At 39.6% G+C, this 20,386-nt stretch overlaps 1 protein-coding gene across 6 annotated transcripts in view; it reads right to left on the bottom strand.

Moving 5' to 3' along the window:
* The window catches only part of pcnx1 (pecanex 1), a 40,002-nt gene that overhangs the window by 5,378 nt on the left and 14,238 nt on the right, over positions 1-20,386 (bottom strand). For 2 of the 6 annotated variants that reach the window (XM_085390541.1, XM_085390545.1), the window contains exons 7-26: positions 18,384-18,513; positions 16,462-16,655; positions 14,889-14,982; positions 14,138-14,195; positions 12,811-13,043; positions 7,819-7,972; positions 7,544-7,576; positions 6,416-6,587; positions 5,432-5,542; positions 5,128-5,219; positions 3,859-3,968; positions 3,389-3,494; positions 3,183-3,275; positions 2,862-3,012; positions 2,606-2,747; positions 2,305-2,482; positions 2,043-2,151; positions 1,732-1,861; positions 1,589-1,647; positions 1,197-1,412 (exon numbers count right to left, since the gene is read on the bottom strand). In XM_085390541.1, the coding sequence (XP_085246667.1) occupies positions 1,197-1,412; positions 1,589-1,647; positions 1,732-1,861; positions 2,043-2,151; positions 2,305-2,482; positions 2,606-2,747; positions 2,862-3,012; positions 3,183-3,275; positions 3,389-3,494; positions 3,859-3,968; positions 5,128-5,219; positions 5,432-5,542; positions 6,416-6,587; positions 7,544-7,576; positions 7,819-7,972; positions 12,811-13,043; positions 14,138-14,195; positions 14,889-14,982; positions 16,462-16,655; positions 18,384-18,513 (2,565 nt within the window). Of the gene's footprint in view, positions 1-1,196; positions 1,413-1,588; positions 1,648-1,731; positions 1,862-2,042; positions 2,152-2,304; positions 2,483-2,605; positions 2,748-2,861; positions 3,013-3,182; positions 3,276-3,388; positions 3,495-3,858; positions 3,969-5,127; positions 5,220-5,431; positions 5,543-6,415; positions 6,588-7,543; positions 7,577-7,818; positions 7,973-12,810; positions 13,044-14,104; positions 14,196-14,888; positions 14,983-16,461; positions 16,656-18,383; positions 18,514-20,386 lie in introns of all 6 variants that reach the window. The other 4 variants (XM_085390547.1, XM_085390542.1, XM_085390544.1 and 1 more) reach the window with 4 other exon arrangements.

The following is a 20,386-nucleotide window of genomic DNA, read 5'->3' as shown; positions in this document are numbered from 1 at the left end:
AAAAAAGAAACAAAAAACAAAACAAGTGCACAAATATGAATGGAGATTGAAACTGGAGATCTATGAAATGCCAAACACACTTGAAAGCCAATACGTGTCACATTTATTTTGCTCTATGGCAGATCTACGATGGGAACTGGCTTCACAATTTTAAAGTTAACTTTGTGCTGCTACACTACATGGACAAACATACTGGGCCACCTACACATTACTCCTACAGGAAGTGTTTGGCCTTGGAAACTCATGTCATGAAGCTCCTTGTCCACAGTTTTCATGCTGATCGTAATGGAAGAGGAGGTTTGGAGCTCTGCAGTTACTGAGTCAGCACAGCGTTTGCAACTTTTACACATTACATGCCTCAGCGACCCCACCCTGTAACTTCATGTCATCAATTCATGGCTGAGTTGCTGTGGTTCTTGCACGGTTCCCCTTTGCAATAATACACTTACAGTTGATTGTAGAAAATCCAGGAGGGAAGAACTTTCACAAAATGATTTGCTGCAGCAGTGACGTCCTTCTACAGTACCATACTTGAAACCAGTGAGTTCTTTAGAATGACCCACAAACGTTTGTTAAGACAGATGGCTAGGTGCTTAATATTATACACTTATGGCCATGGGACTGAAAAGGCCTGAATTATAAGATTAAGAGGTGTGGGACAATACTTTTGTTCATGTGGAAATATAAAAATCTTGTAAATAACAGAGGTCAGACCAGACAAAATAATAATTACACAAAGAATATAAAGAATATGTTGACACAGCTGTCCAAGCTCTAAAACTAACTGAACGATACATACAGCCTGTTTAGTGTGAAGAGTAAAAGGAGAGATGTGATATGGGCCACAGGTCTGACCTGACACTTGAAAATAATGTTTAATGAGGTACACTAAAAAGTCATAAAATACATTTTTACAAACACTTACAAAACGTTAGACCACATGATCTTGGTTAGGTTGACAAGACCCAAATAAGGTTACGTTTGAAGATTGTTTATAATATTTTAGTCACTTGGGATTCTACTTGGAAACAAATAAGACTGATCATATTAGCTGTAGTGAAACACCTGTTTTCTGAATTTCTTTTAACCTTCAGTTCTTGCACTACAACGCATTTGTTAATAATTAATTGTCATTAATTAGTGACTGAATTCCTGCAACAGCTGGTTCAACACTTTTTACAAATGGATCTCCTCACCTCTGAACTCCAGCCCTCGAAGCTGAAAGGTAACAAGGCCGTTACCAATTTCTATGAGGTGCACCAACGCGTTCAGGTAGTCAGAAGCCAAAATGAAACAGTCCCCGGTGCTGAAGTTTCCCCAGCGGCCCAAGAGGAGGTCTCCACAGAGGCTGTGCTGCAGGGAGCGGGTCAGGTGCTCATAGAAGATGGAGTTCAAATTGTTGTCGTCAGAGCCTGAGGACAGATGAAGGAAGGAGTAAAGTACATTAATAAATCACACGTCACTGCTTTATTGTGTAACCAGTGTGATCACTAGGACACAATGAGGATTTAAGTCTGCCCCAATTAAATATCAACATTTAAGCAAGCAATTCTCTGGTTACAGTTTTAACCAAAAGACATGTCGTCACCTGGATTTCTGTCCAACTGAGAGGCCAGTCGAGTGTTTGAGTGATCCACTCTTTTAGTGCTGCAAGAAAACGGAAAAGAGCAACACATTTTAGAAGTGCAAGAAAGTGTCAGAAAAATGTTTAAAAACAAAAAAACTCTTCACTTGTAGTCTCTCTCCCAGAACTTGACAGGACGGACATAAGAAGTGATGAAAATGGCGCTGCCCAGAAAGGGATTGAGGGGGGTGGAGAAGATTGCTGACACTACAGCCTGGACAAACAGCATGGCAGAGTCTGATGAGGCCTCAGGTCAAGGTCATTTGACAACTTGCTACAAGAAAAACTACAGCCTCAAAAAACAAAACACTTAACATGTTATAACAGGAAGAATTTACTGCAGTGCTGCAGACCAACATAAGAAACTGCTGACTCAGTCTATAGTATGCTGTGATAAGAGACAGCAGTGAAAGGATACGAGGCACGGCAAAGGGCTGAGCAAAGGCGTGGAAGGCTGAACCCCACGTGATCTGCCAGGGGGCGATGTAGGTGTAAACAAAGTGCAGCTTATAGAACAGCTCCCACATCTTAAAAAAACAAAACAAAACAACCCCCCCCCCCAGAAAGAAACAGTCAAGAAACCAGTAATATGAATCATCCACCTGTGATATGATATGTATGCATGTGTCTTGCAGTTAATCAGAATATTCACTCAAATAATTTAAATACATTTCTCTCACCTTGCTGAAAATGATAGACATCAGGAAGAGGTCAAGCAACAGCGTCTCTGACAGTTGACGGTAGTCAAAGGTGAAGAAGAGGACAGTGAAGAGGATCGTCACATACTGGTAGGTAGGACTGCTGTAGCAGGAGCGAAGCAGTTTCAGGCCTGCCACTGTGATCATCAGTGCGCCGATTCTGGAGCAACAGCAAAGAACATTTTTTGTTTTGTTTAAGTACCACGCATTCAAACTTGCATCACTCTAAAAAGCTGATAGAAATCAGAGAAAGAGTCACAAAGAGAAACAACGGAGTCCTCACTCGGTGTCGAGTCTTTTCGGGCTGGCCAGCTCTCTGGCGCTGCCGCTGAGCTCGTTGAGAATAACGAGTGGATAGAGAACGTTCTTTTCCACAAACAGCAGCCACACGTGCAGCTTTTCAAACCACATTACATGTGCTGCATCTGACAAAAGAGAGGAAGAGCATTTGAGATGATGAAGAAAATGAAGAAAGAAAAAGACTAAATAAAAATTATTTTTCTGATTTCCCCCATGTGACTCAAATTCACTGTACTTACCCCTGACTTCAAACTGGTAGTACTCCTTGTTTTTTAAAAGAGGGTGAGAGAAGCAGTACCAGGGTAGCTGCTTGCGAACTTGAGGCAGCAGGTAGTGGGTGAGCAACCCCACCGTCCCCAGCAGAGCATACAGGACATAACTGAGGAAAGGCTGCGGGAACACAGAGATGCAATAATGCTTACAGTTTGTGTTTGCTGGTTTTAAGAACAAGAAAAAATAACTGCATGGATCATCATGAGTGTTAAAAGAATATATAATGTAACAATACAGCACACATTACATTTGATTTTCTGTATTCAAAACCAAAGAAATGACTGTACCTGCAGCGCTATGAATACTGTGCTAACGTGGATGGCGAAGTAAAGGACAGCAATGACCACACAGACGATCAGGTCGGACTGCAAACGCTCATTCTAAAACATTTGAAAAGAAACACTTAAGGGATCAAAGAAACAAAAAAAACTATTTTAGACTGAAAATTAGAACTGTGCAACAATTTTAACAACTAAAATTGATGTATACTCACCACTGAAGACCTAAGTTTCTCTGGCAGAGGGTCCTGGACCTCTGACAGGGGGTCTTCTGGATTTTTGTCTCTTAAATTGGGTAAAATCTTGGACTGTACCAGTGAGCTGTAAATCAAAGAGACGAAAATATTACCGGTTTGAAGGCCATCAACCTCCTGTGAGGGATTATACAATCAGAAGGATCGCAGAGTCAACATCTGTTAACACAACTATTTGGTGAAGCAGTGTTAAGCTATTTGAACTGATTTCAGGAAATCCATATCTAAGATAATCCACAGAATATGTTTGAGTAGAAAGTTCACACTTAACTCTTAACGGATGAAGCAGTTAATGGAAAATCCTTATTTGAACCAGATAAGGCATTTTCACCCATCCAACCATTAGGACCAGTTTTGGTTTTAAAAATCATGTAATATGTGAATTTTGCTTTAATACAAATCAAAGCTGTGGTGCATGTCTGTAAACTTACAGGAGGACAGAGGGGTCACTGCTCTGCCGGCTCAGGTGGTAAGACACTGCCACCAAGAGGCCACAGAATACAGAAAATAGCACAGGGATGTGATGAGGCTCCCAGGTCTCCTGAAACACAGTATCAAGGATTTAACACACTTCTGGGTGTCTGACCTTATGTTGCTGGTATATTTACACATACAGTTTGTTCATGTAGATGCCTGATGTTTCCAAAACTACTGGATGGACTACCATGAAACAGTCCAAGACGAATCCTGACAATAGCTTCTTTTCAATATGCTAAATTATGGTTCTGTGTATCCTCTATCCTGCCATGACCCACAAATCTCTTTCTCCAACATTATGACAGATCTTTTAGCAGATTAAAAAGAACATAGAGAAGAGGCTTCTGGAGAAGCTAGGAGTGAGCAAGAACAAATGTAGCCTATATGTGGCATAGACTACATCTGCATAATTTTAAATGTTGCTCTTCCACATGTGATGCAGCTTATTCCCACGAGGCTTACTTTGTAGTGCTATGGATAAAGACCAGCAGCTAGTATAACAGAACATAGCGACATAGGGAGAGTCTCTATACCTTCTTGTTTCATGTGTTAAATCTAACACGTTTGCAATGTGGTTTGGCATCACGGAAAGCAACAGTTAGTCTTATTTTTTATTTTTATATTTAACACCCACACCTTTATGTAGTTAGGTATACTGTACAGTAATGATGCTTTACTTATATATGTGAATAAAAAATACGTTTTATGGACATTTGTACTTAACCGTTTTAAAGGTAATTCAGATGTGCAAAACATCAATACAACGCTATACGAGTAAGAACTCGTATAGCTCATAACAACTCAACTATGGATGTGTCTCTTCATCACATCTCTCTCCCATCCTCACCGGGAGGACGAGAAGCAAGTGAGGGAAGCGAGGAGACATGGAGAATTAAAGGATAATGAATTAGGACAATAAATATCAAGTAGTGTATCCTGGTGATTCCACAATAAATTCTCTACTGCAAACTGAGCATCACAGTTTTTAGTGTCGAGTGATGTTGACAACAACTAGTTGGACTGAAATTCGACACAATCATTCATGTTTTCCTCAAACGCCAAGAACAAGAATCAGGTACTTCTTATTTTTTCCATTTATTGTCACCACCTCAACAAAATACGTTTTTTTTTGTATTTTTAACATTATAGATCAAGAATACACTCCTCCTTGAGCGTCACTTGCACTTTGTGTTTAGTCGTTATTAGGCATTGTTTGCGTTCACCTTCAGAGCTCCGTAGCAGAAGCCGTAAAGCAGAGCGACAGTGACGATGCTGCGCAGGATGCTGTACAGTGCTGACAGAAGGCTTGTAGAGGCTGCAAAGGGAACAGGGAGGATGCCAGCAATGAGAGCACTCAAACTGACAGCAACAAGGGCAGGCAGAATTGAAATCAGCACAGTGGCCTCTTATGATGCCTGGTATATCATAATGTATAAGGTAAAGCAACGTGGATAAGTGGCTGACGTCTCATCCTGTAGAGGTCAAAGTCACCCCTGCAGAAAAGTTGTGTATCTAAAAGTTACTCACCATTGCCCCCGAACACATGGATGTCCAGCTGCTCGAAGAGATACATGACGAACGTGTTGACTTGTGGCAGCAGCCCCACAAAGAAGATGATGGGAAAACACAGAGTAAAGACTGCAGGGAGAAGCAAGCAAAGCAAAATTAAACACATTTATCATCCTATAATTCTGTAATTTGCAGGAATCACCTTTCACACACAGGAAACAATACCCTGAGGCTCACTTCAAATATTACTGGTTCCTAATAGTGTACAGCAACGTCTCCAAAGACAATGCAGCAATAATTATTGATTATGGGTTGATGAAAGGAGCATTTAATATCTATATAAACCAAAAGAAAAATTTTGTTTTTAGTAGAGATTTGTTGCTCACACACAGTCTGCACTTTATGACTGTTGCAAAATCAATGGATCAGATCCCAGAAACCTATTTCATACATCTTATTAATGGTGGCAAACGTTAGAACCATTTGGATTACTTTAGAGATTTCTGAACTCGGGCTATTTTGTCAGTGCTTCCATAGTTTAAAACACTTTCAACATCTCATGATAGCTGCTGGGTTGTTTGGTTATTACTGCTCACACCAGGAATTCTACATCAGATGAGTCCTGAAATTTAACTCTTAATATTCTCAATAAATTTTTCCAAAAATGCTTTTGTCAGCTTTGAAAGTTCCTTATTTAGTCATTAATATTTTATCAGATAAAGTGCTTATGGCCACTTGCAGGATAAGCAAACTTTTTAGGGCCCTTAATATGTTTACTTATAACTTTTAAAGCATTTCCTGGCCTGGATTCAGCCTCCAGCTTTTGCACACATACACACCCAAACTGTGCTGCTCAAAGTTGTCTTGCTACGTCACCCCCTTTCATTAAATCACTTCTAAAACATCCAGGATTTAGCATTTTGGCATGTTTCTCTTTGACTTTCCTTTAAACACTGATTGTTATTCACAGAGTACAAAGAAGTAACAAGGTAGTGTACTCACCTATGACGAGGTCCCTGGCAGAGGTGAGCACCAGGGAGCTGGTGAGTGCAACTCCATACAGGGTGAAGCGAGAGGAAGTGGTCCGCAGGCTGCTGTAGTGGAGAAGCCAAATGAGGCCACAGCACAGGCAGAAATAGACAGGCCGGCTGTATGCTATGATACGATTATGGCCCTGCAGGGACAAGGGTATGAGGATACAAATGGATCATTAAAGAAACATTTTTTTTGTGGTTCAATATAGCTCAGTAAGACATACCCTGTGTATTAAAATAAGAAAAAAAGGAGAGAAATCCTAATGTTTTACATTTTTCTTTCTAAATAACAATTGTCTGTTGTCATAGTATTTATTAAGCAAGATAAAAAGCCATAATGCTAGCGTGCGCACTTGTTTTAAACCTTGGATAACAGCAAAAAACAGTAACTGCCAAGTGTAATACAACAATCATTCTAACAATCGTTCTTTAAAGGCATCAGTGTTATATCAGCCCCATGGAGAGTGACACAGGTATAAACAGAAATAGTATCAAGTGTAAGGTTTCACAGGAGAAGGAGGATGCATATCTGCAGCGTGCAGGTTGCAACCCAAGAGGCTATAAGATGTCCTGCTTTTCTACTCTGGGAGGCAGCGACAGCTCACGCACCACCAATCAGATTAAAAAGACTTTTTTTTTTTTATCTCCCCACCCCGAAATGTCGAGAAATGGGAAGGAATAAAGTCCTTGAGGTGAGATGAGAGGACACCCAGGGGGAAAGAGAGAGAGAGAGAGACAGAGACAAAGAGTAAGAGAGTGAGCTGTGGTCTAAACTCTGACCAGCTATTTAAAGCTTGTGCCTGCAGCTGAGTATGAGCTGCATTAATAAAAGACGCCGTTTCAGAGCAGGCCACTGACACAAGGGAGGGAGGAACACCCAGGCTCATAAGGAAGGGGTGGGGGGTGGGGGTGGAGCAGCATCATCTTTCAGGACCACAACAAAGCAACAAAAAGCTGCTGAATAATAACTACAGAGCTTCAAAGTACTACTGACTTTCTACTTTTTCTACTTCTTATATAAAATCCATTTAATATCTTGTTTTGATGTCATTTCTCAATAAGTCTCCCTGTAATGATTTGCAAATGACATACTTACATGACGAGGGGAAGAGGAGTCTGGTTGAACACTCTGTCGATAAAGAAAGGCACAATTAAAATGATAATGTTGACATACCTCGTACGAACATGTTATTACAAACTCTCCTAAGTAAAGAAATAAATAATTTTTATTTTTGCACCAGCTATTCCCTTAAAGGCATAACAAACCTCTGCAGGCATGCCTAACACATTTTGCAGCTTTTAAACTGCTTCTTTGCAGCAGTGCTCCTCTGTTGCACTTTAAGGTTGAGTCCTGTACACCCAGCTACTCACCTTTAGTAAGGAATACTGGCAGCTTGCAATGACGAGGCAGAACTGAAAGACCCAGATATCAGTGAAGAAGCCGTGAACCAGCAGCACGGAACCCAGAAAGGCCACAAGGACAGCCAGCACCACTGCCAACACATTCTCTAAAACCTCACGGTTCCTGTAACAATTGGGAAAAAGTCAATTCAAAAATTATTTGGAAGATTTAACAGAGAAGAAAAAAAAACTGTTCCAAAGACTGGGATCAACAAATAAATAATGTCAACAGCTCTCCATTTAAACTGGCAGCATGTAGTGATGGGTCAGCAAACTGGAGCGACTTAGGAGGATAATATTGACTGCAGAGATCCACGTGGTGCTTTAAAAAACAACAAATCAAAAATCAATTCTTTCACTGCCAACTGTGGTTATTCTTCTTGCTGCTGTTGAGAAGCTTACAGCTAGACAAGTCTGACTGAGTAACTCCCACATAGAGATAATTACAGGCAAGTGATAGAAAGCAGAGACTCCAAATCCCCAAGCAAGATGAATGATTTTATTTTCAAAGACTTAACAATGTGGCTGATGTTCTTGCTGAATCCAGAAACAGAAACAGAATTGACAACAGTGCTGTGCAAAAGTCCTGAGCTATCCTGTTTTTGAAGAAGAAAGAAAAAGAACAAAAACTCTCTTAGGCATGCATTCTTAAGGTCTGGGTTCTGGGGAAGCCAGTCCATGACCAAAGGTGTTGCATTGTGTGTTTTTCCATCCAGGTATGCTTTTAGTGCCCTGGCAGTATGTTTGGGATAATTGTCATGATGAAAAATGAAGCTGCTGCCAAAAGCTAATCAAGGTTAACCCTTTCTTCTCTTTTCTGATCAGAGCCATTTCTGTCTGGCCTCCTTCCAGAACATAATCAATGGGTTACTGAGGGTGATCTCTGCCTGTACAGCTTACTACAGCTACACTTGGGAAAAACTTCAAACATAGTCTTCATTGATAGATATTGAGGTGTCATAACTTGTCATTAGGGAATGGGGTTGTCGTCAAATATCATCTTTATCGCAGGAAGGCCTCTTAGTTTTTACTTTCGTCCTCAAATTGTACAATTTGTTTTCTCAAATTTCTCAGGGCTACACTGCACACCATGCTGAGACATGTTACTTTTTGGCTGATCCCCTTTTTGGTGCAAAAATACAAATTTATGCCTGTAATCTGTGCTGTATTTGACATTTTGCATAGATTTAACTAAAGACAAGGGAAGAAATCGTGTGTTTTTGATACAGACTGCTAATAACAAAGTACCAAAAGACAATTTAAAATTTGTTCTCTGTTATGTAAACACACACAATGCTTGAATGATTCAGAGGTCAATGTTAATTGGCTTTAAAAAATAAAAATAAAAACGTGAAGTGAAAAGGATCCCATGTCCAAAGAAAAACTTTGAACGACCTTCAGAAAGCCTGGAGAACTATTCCTCAATTCAACTTTGGAAACAAAATATAAAGAAATAAGGTGTGGCTCAGGACTTTGGCTCAGGACTTTAGCACAGTACTGTCGATTACCATAACAGCTTTTGAGTTTACTATTTGAAGACAAGACTTTTGCAGGAAACTGCTAAACAAAAATGCTTACGACAGAAACTTAATATCTAACATCCTAAAATGTTCACAACAAAAGCTGACAGCAGTATAAAGCCAATGTAATCAACACAAATTAAAAATTACGGCAAACAAAACAAACAAAGCGATCCCACCAAGCTGTTGCTACAAAATGTTTCACAACAAAAGCACTGTTAATAAGCAGGGATTGAACGATCTGATATACAGTATCGGCCCAGTAATGACCTAATTTACTGGATCGGATATCGGGGAGAACTAAAAAATAAATAAATAACCCAATCCATTAAATATCACAAAAGCGCCTCACAAAACTTGCGACATGGTATAACCCAGGTCATGACCTTAGCACGACGGAGGAGTGTGCGTCACGTGATTGCGTGGCTAGCGTGTGCGAGATCAACTTAAAAAAAAAGTTCATCTCTGAATGTTTGGAAAGCATTCCCATGTTAAGCTTAACAACCAATATCTGGAGCTTGGACGTCTGTCCGATGTCATTGCTAAGTCTGACTGTACAATGGTACTGTACAATAACAAATGCGTTATTACAAGAATGTTTTTTAGTTGTTTTTTTAGGGTTTGGGCAGCTACTGCCTTTGTCTGCTAATAGTGCACTTCATTTGTTTTTCAGAACCAAAAGGGTTTTTGAAATTTGCACTTTTAATTTCTTGAATATTACTTTATATACTTAGATTTAAAGTTCTGCATAAAGCTGCCCACTTTCAGGATGGATGTTTGGATGCCGGTGACAGATAAATGGTGCTAAAGTTTAAATAAAAAGATCAGTATTGCTGGACTGAGATATATTTTGGGTGCAGTGTATTTCTTGCATTCAAGTATAATAGCTTTAGCTAGAATAGCTTTACTGCTTTGTCCTCTTAAATTTGTATATGAACTAATACAAAATGCAGCAACACATAAAAACAAACAAACAGTTAAAAAATAGACTATAACAGATTCATATCAGTATCAGGAGATATCCAAATTTATGATATTGGTATCTTGCCATCTCTATTATTAAGTAAAAACTCTGATCTAAAATTGTTACATGAGGTGTAGCAGCCTGAGAGGTCATGTCGGTGAGGATCTGGGTGTGCTTTAGCAAAGCTTATGCTATGACCATAATGATTCACTCCAAGCTTGTTCAGACATTTTTACAGTTTGTTTGCACATGCTGTGTTTCATTTACCTTTGCATTAAATTAGCAAAGGTCATCCCTGTCTTAGTGGAAACAGGTGTGGTAGGTGCAATACTCTGCTTAACCGTAAAACACAAGCTAACCTGTTGATCTCTTTGAGTAGTGAATGTAATGCTGTAATTCTGACTGGACAATGGAGAGCAGATTGTAGTTTTGTTTGTTTGTTTCAATTAAAGGCTTCTTGTGTGATTTAAATAAAGGCCTGTTTTTTTGTATTTTGGACTAGTAAACCTCAGCTAATAATGCACAGATAGATGTTTTTGCAAGCTGAGACAATTTCAGGTATACACTTATAAAGCAAAGTAACATCAAAAATTTTTTCTATTGAATTTCACTTTATTCTTCAAAAGCAGGCACAAAATATCCTGCAATGGGTGACATTTAAGGAAAATTTATACATGTATGTGCTAGAGATGGACCGATCCGATATTACGTATCGGTATCGGTCCGATACTGACCTAAATTACTGGATCGGATATCGGAGAAAAATAAAAAATGTAATCCGATCCATTAAATATCACGAAAGCACCTCACAAAACTTGCAACACGCCGTAACTCACCTCAGAACGTTAGCATGTCGGAGCAGTATGCATCACGTGATAGAGCGGCTGTGGCATGCGGGACCTGTGGTCTGGATAGCATTTGGAGCTTCGCTAGCAACCTGGCATTTCATCTCCGACAAAGTTATCCCCGAGAGAAGTAAAGCAAGTGTGTAAGTCCATCTCTGAATGTTTGTAAAGCATTCCTGCGTTAAGCTTAACGAGCGACTGCCTCTCGCTCTCCGGCTGCTACTTCAATCGTGAAACTGCTTAAATGATCAGCTGATCGGCTTTTCTGTCGCGAGTCCGTCTTTGTTTTTGGCCCACTTTGCACCAGAAAGAGGAAACCAGCGGCTGAACAACAGCAGCACGTTTAAGCTCTATAAGCTGTTGTTAGAATTTATTTAATATTACTTTCTACACCAGGATCGTTTTCTACGTAGCTGACGCTGGTAACTGTGCAGGGGCGGATCTAGCAAAGTTTAGCCAGGGGGGCCGATAGGGCATTAACTGGGAAAAGGGGGCACAAAGACATACTTTTCTTTCTTATTCTCATTTAAAATGTCTAGCTTTTAATAAATAATTATCTGACACCCAAAGTTTTAATTTGATGTAAAATGAATAGAAGTCAATTACTGTATATAGTAACTATTAAGTCTAATATATATACCCTAGTAAGCTATAGTACTTTTTCCTTTGGGAAGGTACCATCTGTGCAGTCTGCAATTTTGTTGAAGAAAGATGTTGAATCTATTTAATATTTCTTGAAAAATAATTGATTTCTGTGCATTTTTTTTCACACTGCATCAAATTAAGGTTGATTACGTCGATTAAGCATCATGAGGTGGCGCGTGAGGGGTGGTTCCCTATTTTTTATTTATTTATTTTTGTTGTTGCTGGGAGTTGGAACCCTATTAGTTAGGTTGCTTAATATTTACGCTAAGTACTCTTTAAAATACCAGAATAGGGAGGATGGTGTAGGTTTAAGTTTATTAGATTGATCAGTATTGCTGAACTATGAAATATTTTTTTTTTGCATACAGGTATAACAGAATAGCTTTAGTGTAGTTGTTGTTTTAAACTTGAGTATGAACTTGCAGACTTGCAAAATGCAGCAAGATATTTTAAAAAAACAGTTTTGTTGATTAAAAAACACTATATCGGATTCATATCGGTATCGGCAGATATCCAAATTTATGATATCGGTATCAGTATCGGACATAAAAAAGTGGTATCGTGCCATCTCTAGTATGTGCTTGAAATACAGTTAGGTAGTTCTTAAGGAGCCGAATGCTCTAGGAGAAATGTCAGTCTCAAACTAGGGGATCTCTTTTCGTTCATTAGTCAGACACTGCTGCAACCCACTTGGCCTGCTTTTTAATTTAATTGGAACTGATTAAATAAATGGCTCATGCTGTGATAGGCAGACATTTCATAAAAAGAAATATCAATTTTCTAAATAATCTAATTTATCTAAAAAACAAACCGGTTTTCTAGTAGAAAAGTTCTAGACAAGTCCAACATTCAGTATTTTTGAGTCCGACTAAATTGCGATGAAGTATGCACGTGACACACCGAATTTAAAATTTGCATTGAGGTCACCAATGGTGCTTTGTAAAAATAAAGCTGAAGCAGATGGAAATGACCTGATGTGAAGCCCTACCTGTCGAACAGCGCCAGCAGGGTAAGTCGGTCAAAGTGCAGGCCGACCCACAGGTAGGGGAGAAGCCACAGACGGTAGTACTGCTTCGCTTTCCCAGCTGCAGCAGAGCCCGCAGGATCCTCTTGTCCCAGTGGTGCATCCTGAAGCTCCGGACTCAGATCTCCGTCCTGCTGTTCCAGCAGCTCTGGGTCCATAGTCAGCAGACGGTTCAAACGGATCTGAGGGAGGGAGATCTATCCCACAATCAGACAAATGTCCAAAAGACATGATTTGGAATAAAGAAGAAATTGATTACATTACAACAAGATAAAGAGATCATATAGGAGTAATAATAAAGCTTTAACAGCATTAAACATTTTCTTTTAGTACAATTAAATATTTGATTTTGACACAGGTCAAAGCTTGCACCATCACATCCCGTTCACTCTTCAAACCCTATGAGCCCTTGTTGCATACTTGGTTAGACAACACCACTGAAGACATCTTTGTTGCATATTGGCAAAAGAAGCAGAGCACATACAGTACTTTGCAAAAGTCTGTAGCCACCCTTCCCCTGTGTCTTTATGTTTGGCTCTCAAAGAGCCAGACCTTTTAAGTCTTCTTTAGCAATAACTTTTAGGCTTACATAAAAAGGCACCAATCTCAAAGGTTAAAGCAGTGTTGTGTCTACACATAACAAACAACTTAGCAAAGAGCCAATTTTAAAGTGTACCTTGAGACACCTGCCTGTTGCAAAATATACAGTTTGTTCCGGTTTCTTTAGTTAAATAGTTTAACAGACAGAAAATACTTTTTTGCAACAACAGGGTGAGTCCTAAAGAGCTATTTGCTGAAAATCTGGTAAGTGTCCTAAAAAAAATTTTTTTAATAATGAAAACTGCAAAGGGAATGACAAAGAAAAGAAGTGGCAGGGTTAAAAACAACTAACAGCAGATGAACACTATCTCAAAGTCTTTAGGAAATAAGAAAAACTCCAGCTGAGACCTGAGAAAAGATTTAACAGATGTATCTGTCCTTTCATTCATGGACTGTTTGGTGAAACCTTCTCAGATACATACTTGCCTAAGGGTTGTTAGAATTACGTAAACAGTTTTTTTTTCTTCTTATGTACTGAATTTGCACACATGTATCAAATTGTAAATTGCTTCACCTATTCCCCATTTCCTGAGCAAAACAAAGAAACGATAGGTGGCTTGAGAGTTTTGCACAGTACTGTATAACCACGTAAAACCATTTTAAACTGGTCAAGTAGACATTTGAGATGTGAAAGTCTCCTTTTTTTTCACAAACATACATGCCAAAAGGAGCTCACTGGTTGGGTACACACCAGGTCATGAGGGTAAAAGCGAACTGAGGTAGAACTGGAGAGGTGGGAGTCCGTATCCCTGCGGGGTATAAAGAAAATGAGAACACTGATGAAAGAAAAGCATCTGCTGCAATTACTGTATTAAACCATGATTCATTTCCTGATGACCTCAAACTAAATAGCCAATAGGCAATTTGCTGTGTTTTTGTACTGTACAGTCATGTTTTCCTTTTAAGCTAGGGTTCCATTAAAAATAACCGTTGGAGACATGAGGAACTCACTGCAGCGACTAGCAAAACACTACAATCAAGAAAAGGTCAGCAAGCTAACTTGACAAAGTTAGTAATGTATTTATTTCAATTTAAATCAAGGTAAGTGATCCGATTTCAAAACTCAAAAAATGCTGACCAAGCAAAAATCATCAGGGCATGTGTTATGGTGTTTAAATCCTTCAAAGCTTAATGAGAAGATTAAGACTTCTTCTCTTTCAGTGGCATTTTGTTAAATGTGAAGCTACTGCCATCAGAAAGTTCTTGTATTTTATAACAATGGAAACCAGGGAAAAAGGTCTAGCATGGTACAGAAGAAAAGGTAACAGAATCCACCCACGAGAAACCTTAGAGGTACTGGTAGATGCTTTCGTTTAACCAATCATTTCGCAGCTCTTTAGAGAAAACTGCTACCTCCTGATTAAAAACACAAAAAGCTCAGGGTTTGTATCCCGTCGTCTAAAAACCCACTACACAAATCAGGTGATCATTCTGATACTAACCATATGTTATTGGAGGCTCGTCTGGTTGCAGGTTCAAAATTGACCAGCGACATATCACATCCGCCAGCCTCATATAAAGAGGGAGTGAGCTTTCCTGGAGGCACACAACAAAAAGAAAGAGACGCAGAGTCAGTCCATGGAAATCACAAGCACAGAGTGGCGTCGTCTGTGGGAGTAATTTCATTAAATTACATGTTTATATGTGGAGAATTAGATGGATTTGACAATATTGCTGTATTCATCTGAGCTAATGTGATTATGCAGTGAAAGTGCCTCCTCCCAGTGGCTGTAGGCAAGTCACTCATTTCCTGCTCAGTCTTGACAAGTGGTCAGATTTTTCCTAATACATGTCTGTTGCTTCAGAGTAGTTTTACTGCACTTTTTTGTGATGAGGTACAAAACACCACCCAAAAATTACAGATGTACTAAGCCTTTCTATCAAATCCAAACCCTCCAGTATGAATCCACTGAATGTAATGGGTATTAAAAGTGTGGGGAAAACGCAATAAAAAAATAAAAAATAAAAAAAAAGCCTAGCTAGACATTTAAAATATTTTACGTACATTTTCTGACTCTCAGTGATAGAAATTAGGATTCCAGCAAGACAAAAAAAAAAAAAAAAAAAAAAAAAATCACTTTCAGGAATTTGTTACAACCCATTTCTATTGAAGTCCTTTCTGTTAAGGACCTGACCGTTTGTGCAACGCATATCCTCCTGAGAACCAAGTTAAAGAAAAATCTCTCAGTTTAACTTTTTTTTTTAGTCCACTACAGAGAACATAACGAATAGGCGGGATCTCAGGAGGACATGGCATGATGAAATTTTCTGAAAAATTTCGAAAGATAATATACTTCATCTAGTTGTTCACAGATGTTCCAAAAACCACATCTTCACTTGAGTATTCTTTGAATCACCTTCACATCTAGAGTACATAAAAACCTGCATCAGACCACTCTCAGTCTGTCCTATACAGACAAGACAACGGGACAAGTGTACACACACACACACACACACACACACACAAACCATGCAGCATGTCACAAAAGTAATCTGCTTCTAGTTCAATTATGAGCAGGAGTAATAATCCATTCATCACTGGTTCTGGTGAAGAGTGCATGGCAGCCCCTACACAACCCCTTCTTTTCCTTGATGTAAGTGTTTAAATAGACATGCTTACGTATAGACATCTATACCAATCTGTTACAGTGCTGTCAGCATTGGGGTATGTGCTATGATGTGACCATAAGGTAACATTAATATCCAAGTAAGGTCAAGTATTAGCTACAGACCACAATATCACAGAGATAAATGGAGCATGGATAATGGTGCCAGGCTTTGACTGATTACAACAGTCCACCGACTGTGGAAAATAGTGCACTGCTATGACTGATGGCCATGGTCATATCTGCGACAACTCTTTGAGCAAATCCAAAATATCAAGCAGCAGCTTTCTAATCAAGCATGAGGAAAATACCACAAAATATAGGTCTTATGACAAAAATGACCAGATCTGTCACCTCTCCCCAAAGAAATTCTTTCCTAACTGCTCAGCTCTGTTCATGAACTCCCTACCGAAGTCCTCCTGCAAGCTGGTGGCACCAACAGTTGAGGCCTTGTCCTGAGAACCCTCCAGGTGTGCGCTTCCATTCCTGGCCAGCAGGGACGCGCTAGCGCTCAGCACTGTAACCTGGGACGAGGTTCTGGATGGCTGACTTTTCACCTGGGAAGTAGAAGGCTGGGAGGCCTGGTTGAGAGCCTCCTGAAGACTGTTGGGAGGAGAAGGGAAGAAGGGGAGGAAATGAGTGGTGGAGTCCAAGGGGTTGGTATTGCTGGCACATAACGTCAAAAGGTGAGCAGGATATGACGTGTAGTTTTGAAATGGTGGGATTTGATGCGGAGGCTACAGACTAATTTTTGCTCCTCACACAATAATCGTTTTTTGTGATGGTGTCAGACATGGTTTAGACTTGTGAATGAAGAAGTTATTTCTTATTGTTTCTCAAGTTACAATCATTTATAAAGCTGTGTACCTAACTCCATTCTTTTAATTCTTCTTAGGAAAAAAAATCTACTAAGACGTGAATGTCCTGTCAAACTTTAGATGGAGATTATCCTTAATGAAGCTGATAAATTCAGGCCTCTGATTACAACAACAGAAATCAGACTAATGAATGCAGACAATTCAGAGGATTTTCATCAAAATAATAAACTCAATTGCTTTCCCTTATAATGTTGGATTAAGAAAACTACCTGAGAAGGCAAAGGTGTCTAGTGCAGCATAAGTACATAAAGTAAAAATGTGCTGGGAGTGAAGGGACAGTGAAGGGTGGAGGAATCAGTGAAAGAGGGAATGATTTTGCAAGTTTATTGACCCCTGGCAGGCTGCACGCTTGCTTTTGTTGCTTAAGGCTCAGCATTTAGCAACGTGACCTTGTAAGATAGATTAAAGAAAACAGAGCTTTGCCTAGAGCACAAGTAAATGGGAGGGGGTTTAAAGAGACCTCGGAGGAACCTGATGTGCATCCACAGAAATATATCAGTGGAAGATTAACATATTTTTTCTTTGAGCATCGACACAACTGCTACTTTACATCTCTGAGTGGTTTTCTTCCTTTTAATCATTCTACAAACCGAGGAGTAACGGTTCATTTGTAGTATTCTGCAGGGAAGCATGGAGCACAGAAAAGATTAATACACTCCAGACAGTACTCTGATCTAATATAAAGGGTGCTAGAGACCTGCTGAGTTTGACACTTACTAAACTTGTGTAAAGATGTGATTTGCCCATGTAATAAAATGAATAAAATGTTGCATCAGGGATGTGATCGGGACAAGCCACAACATTGGAATTAAATTACATAAAGGCATTTTTTTTTTTTTTTAAAAAGAGCTTGAATTTAAAAGAAAAAGGTGGGGACATTAAAACATCTTTGTCCAGTGTGCTGAAAAACTGTCAAAACTGGGCTCTTAAAATCTAGAGAAGAGCAACTGGGAGTATCACAGATAATAAACAAACAAAATAAAAACATTCTATCGTCACATATTATTATTTTATCATGTCAGGAAAGACTGCAGACCTAACCTGTGGCTTTTTAATGATCAGTATAATCAGTCTCTCTCTGCACAGAAAGTTCTTTCTGAAGGGCAGAGCAATGTGATACAGCGGGGTGCCTGTATTGCTTGTATAGCCAAGTAGATTAGTCAGATCTTGTGGCCTTGTGCCTTTGAATTTGTAAGGACTCCAAGTGGAATTTAAAAGATTGGATGGGATGACAACAGGAGGAAGAGAGAAGTCTTGAGAAAAGGAGGACCAAAGAAACCACATGCAGAGTGGAGAAACCAGTCCAGTCATAAATGATGTCCCGTTTGATGTCATGCACAGCAGAAGACCGAAATTGGTGGTGATGTGGCACAGGAAAGAGCGCCACCTGGTAACATGCTCATACCAGGCAACACAACAATAGAAACGACCCCCTGCTCCATTCACGGCGTACCTGAGAGGAGATCCAATGATGGAGGTGGGTGGGGTGGGGTTACTCCCTGCGTTGTGTCGCCGCCGCACAGCCTGCCGACGAAATGTGCTACGTTCGCGGCGAAATATGACCGTCTCCTCACTTCCTGGGGCTGTCGTGATGAGAGACATCATTGGCCAGTTAGAATGGATAAGTTTCCTCTCTTTATGAGAGCTTTATGTGGACACGAGGACATGATTTTTCCGTGTGTTATGGCTGCTTTCAGGTACATTTTAAAACGGTTACAGAGCAACACCGAAACACAAATTAATGACATAGTCACTGAAAAATGAACCTGGTATGCATATCCTGCATCTTACTCTCTAAACAAATTGTCTTCCTACACCTTTATTGTCACAATAAAAGGTACAAGAAAATATTCCCCAATATATACCAAAATGTGAAATATTTTAAAGATGGAGGTGCAGTATTTAAACCATATCTGATGAATTCTGCTGACAAGCACATGCTCTGGTCATGTGGAACTGGAGGCAGGATGATGGCAGAAACAATGAATTTTGCTTTTACGGCGCTACTTGATCTGTTATGACCAGCAGCTCCTTTTAGCTAAAGTTAGCACATCTGCTAAGTAGGCACAGCCTGTTTACGTCTTATGCTCCATCAGATAAAACACTCCAAGGGTCGATGGGTGAAAGACTAAAAAAGTATGCCAAACAGATAAGGGCAATAAAAGCAACAAAATGACACAGCAGCTCCTAGCTAAACTTAAGTATCTCCTACTAAATTTAGTTAGCATTGGGTGCAAGTAGGGCTGGGCCATATTATACCGTTCACGGTAATACCGGTATAATGTTAGGCAACGATAGGAAAATGAAATATCGCGATAGAATGGGAGTAAAACGCGCATGCGCAGTGCCTTTGTTTTCCGATTGTTGAGTGAAACAGATGATCCAGAATTGGTTTGTAAAAATGGTGCAACTTCCGTGATGTGGAACTGGTTTGGTGTTTGTCCGTCAGATACACAACAAAGCACATTTTTTTGCAGAACATGCAAGCGGCCGTTGTTATTGTCGTATTTGTCGGACTAAGATGCTCTTAAATCAGGGAGTAATCTGGGTCCTAAACTCCGTCCACTTCAGGTCAAACAACACTGCAGCATCACTTAGAGTTAAAAACTGTATAAATTCTTTCATCTTTAATAAAACGATCAGCATTGCTGCTTTACCAGGTGTAACTATGAAGTTTAACTTCCAGGCATCCATGAAAACAAAAGTTATTACATTTAACGGAGTTAGAAGTTAGCAGGAAGCTAGCGGAAGTTAGCTCGCTAGTTTCGCTAGTTACCTAAGCATGATATTGCATGTTCTGACTGAGAGATTTCTGAAAAAAATCAAACGTACACCTCTGCTATCACTTGCAACATAAATGAAGACAGGAAACTAAACAGCAGTGACGTTTGTAGGGTTACTGAAGTTGGGCTAGCTGGTATATAATGATGTGCTACGTGATCGCTAGCGACACAGCTATGTTAGCATAACATAAACAGTGAAGCTGGAGGACGAACACTAACACTTTTCCACTTATAAAAGTTAACGTGAAGGTTCTTCATGGTTAGAGACAAATGCAATCGCATGGCAGGATGCTGTAAACGGACCAAACTTCAGTCAGGAGAACAACTGAGATAATCCATCCACAATACGAGGTTAGTCATTAATATACTGCAACAACATGGGAATAGAGCAGCTGCCAGAGAATTCAACATTAAGGAATCAATGGTACAGAAATGGAGGAAGCAAGAAGAATGAGTTTAATAAAGTTTGATTTATCTGACTGCTTTGTTTCGCTTAATGTGCCTTATAATCCCGTGCACCTTATGGTCCGAAAAATGCGTACTGCACACTGCAGTTTAATGTTGCAAAGCACCTCTTTTTAACTTCAGTGGATATTATACATGGTTATGCTCAGGATATGTCAGCCCATTTCTACTGGAAATGCCTTTTCGTTAAACTTTCAGCAAGGAATTT

Source organism: Rhamphochromis longiceps, linkage group LG19, assembly GCF_057381845.1.
Source record: "Rhamphochromis longiceps isolate RC_006_pf linkage group LG19, R_longiceps_female_GT1.1, whole genome shotgun sequence".
Classification (NCBI taxonomy): domain Eukaryota; kingdom Metazoa; phylum Chordata; class Actinopteri; order Cichliformes; family Cichlidae; genus Rhamphochromis; species Rhamphochromis longiceps.
This window is presented reverse-complemented; position numbering and strand designations above follow the sequence as displayed.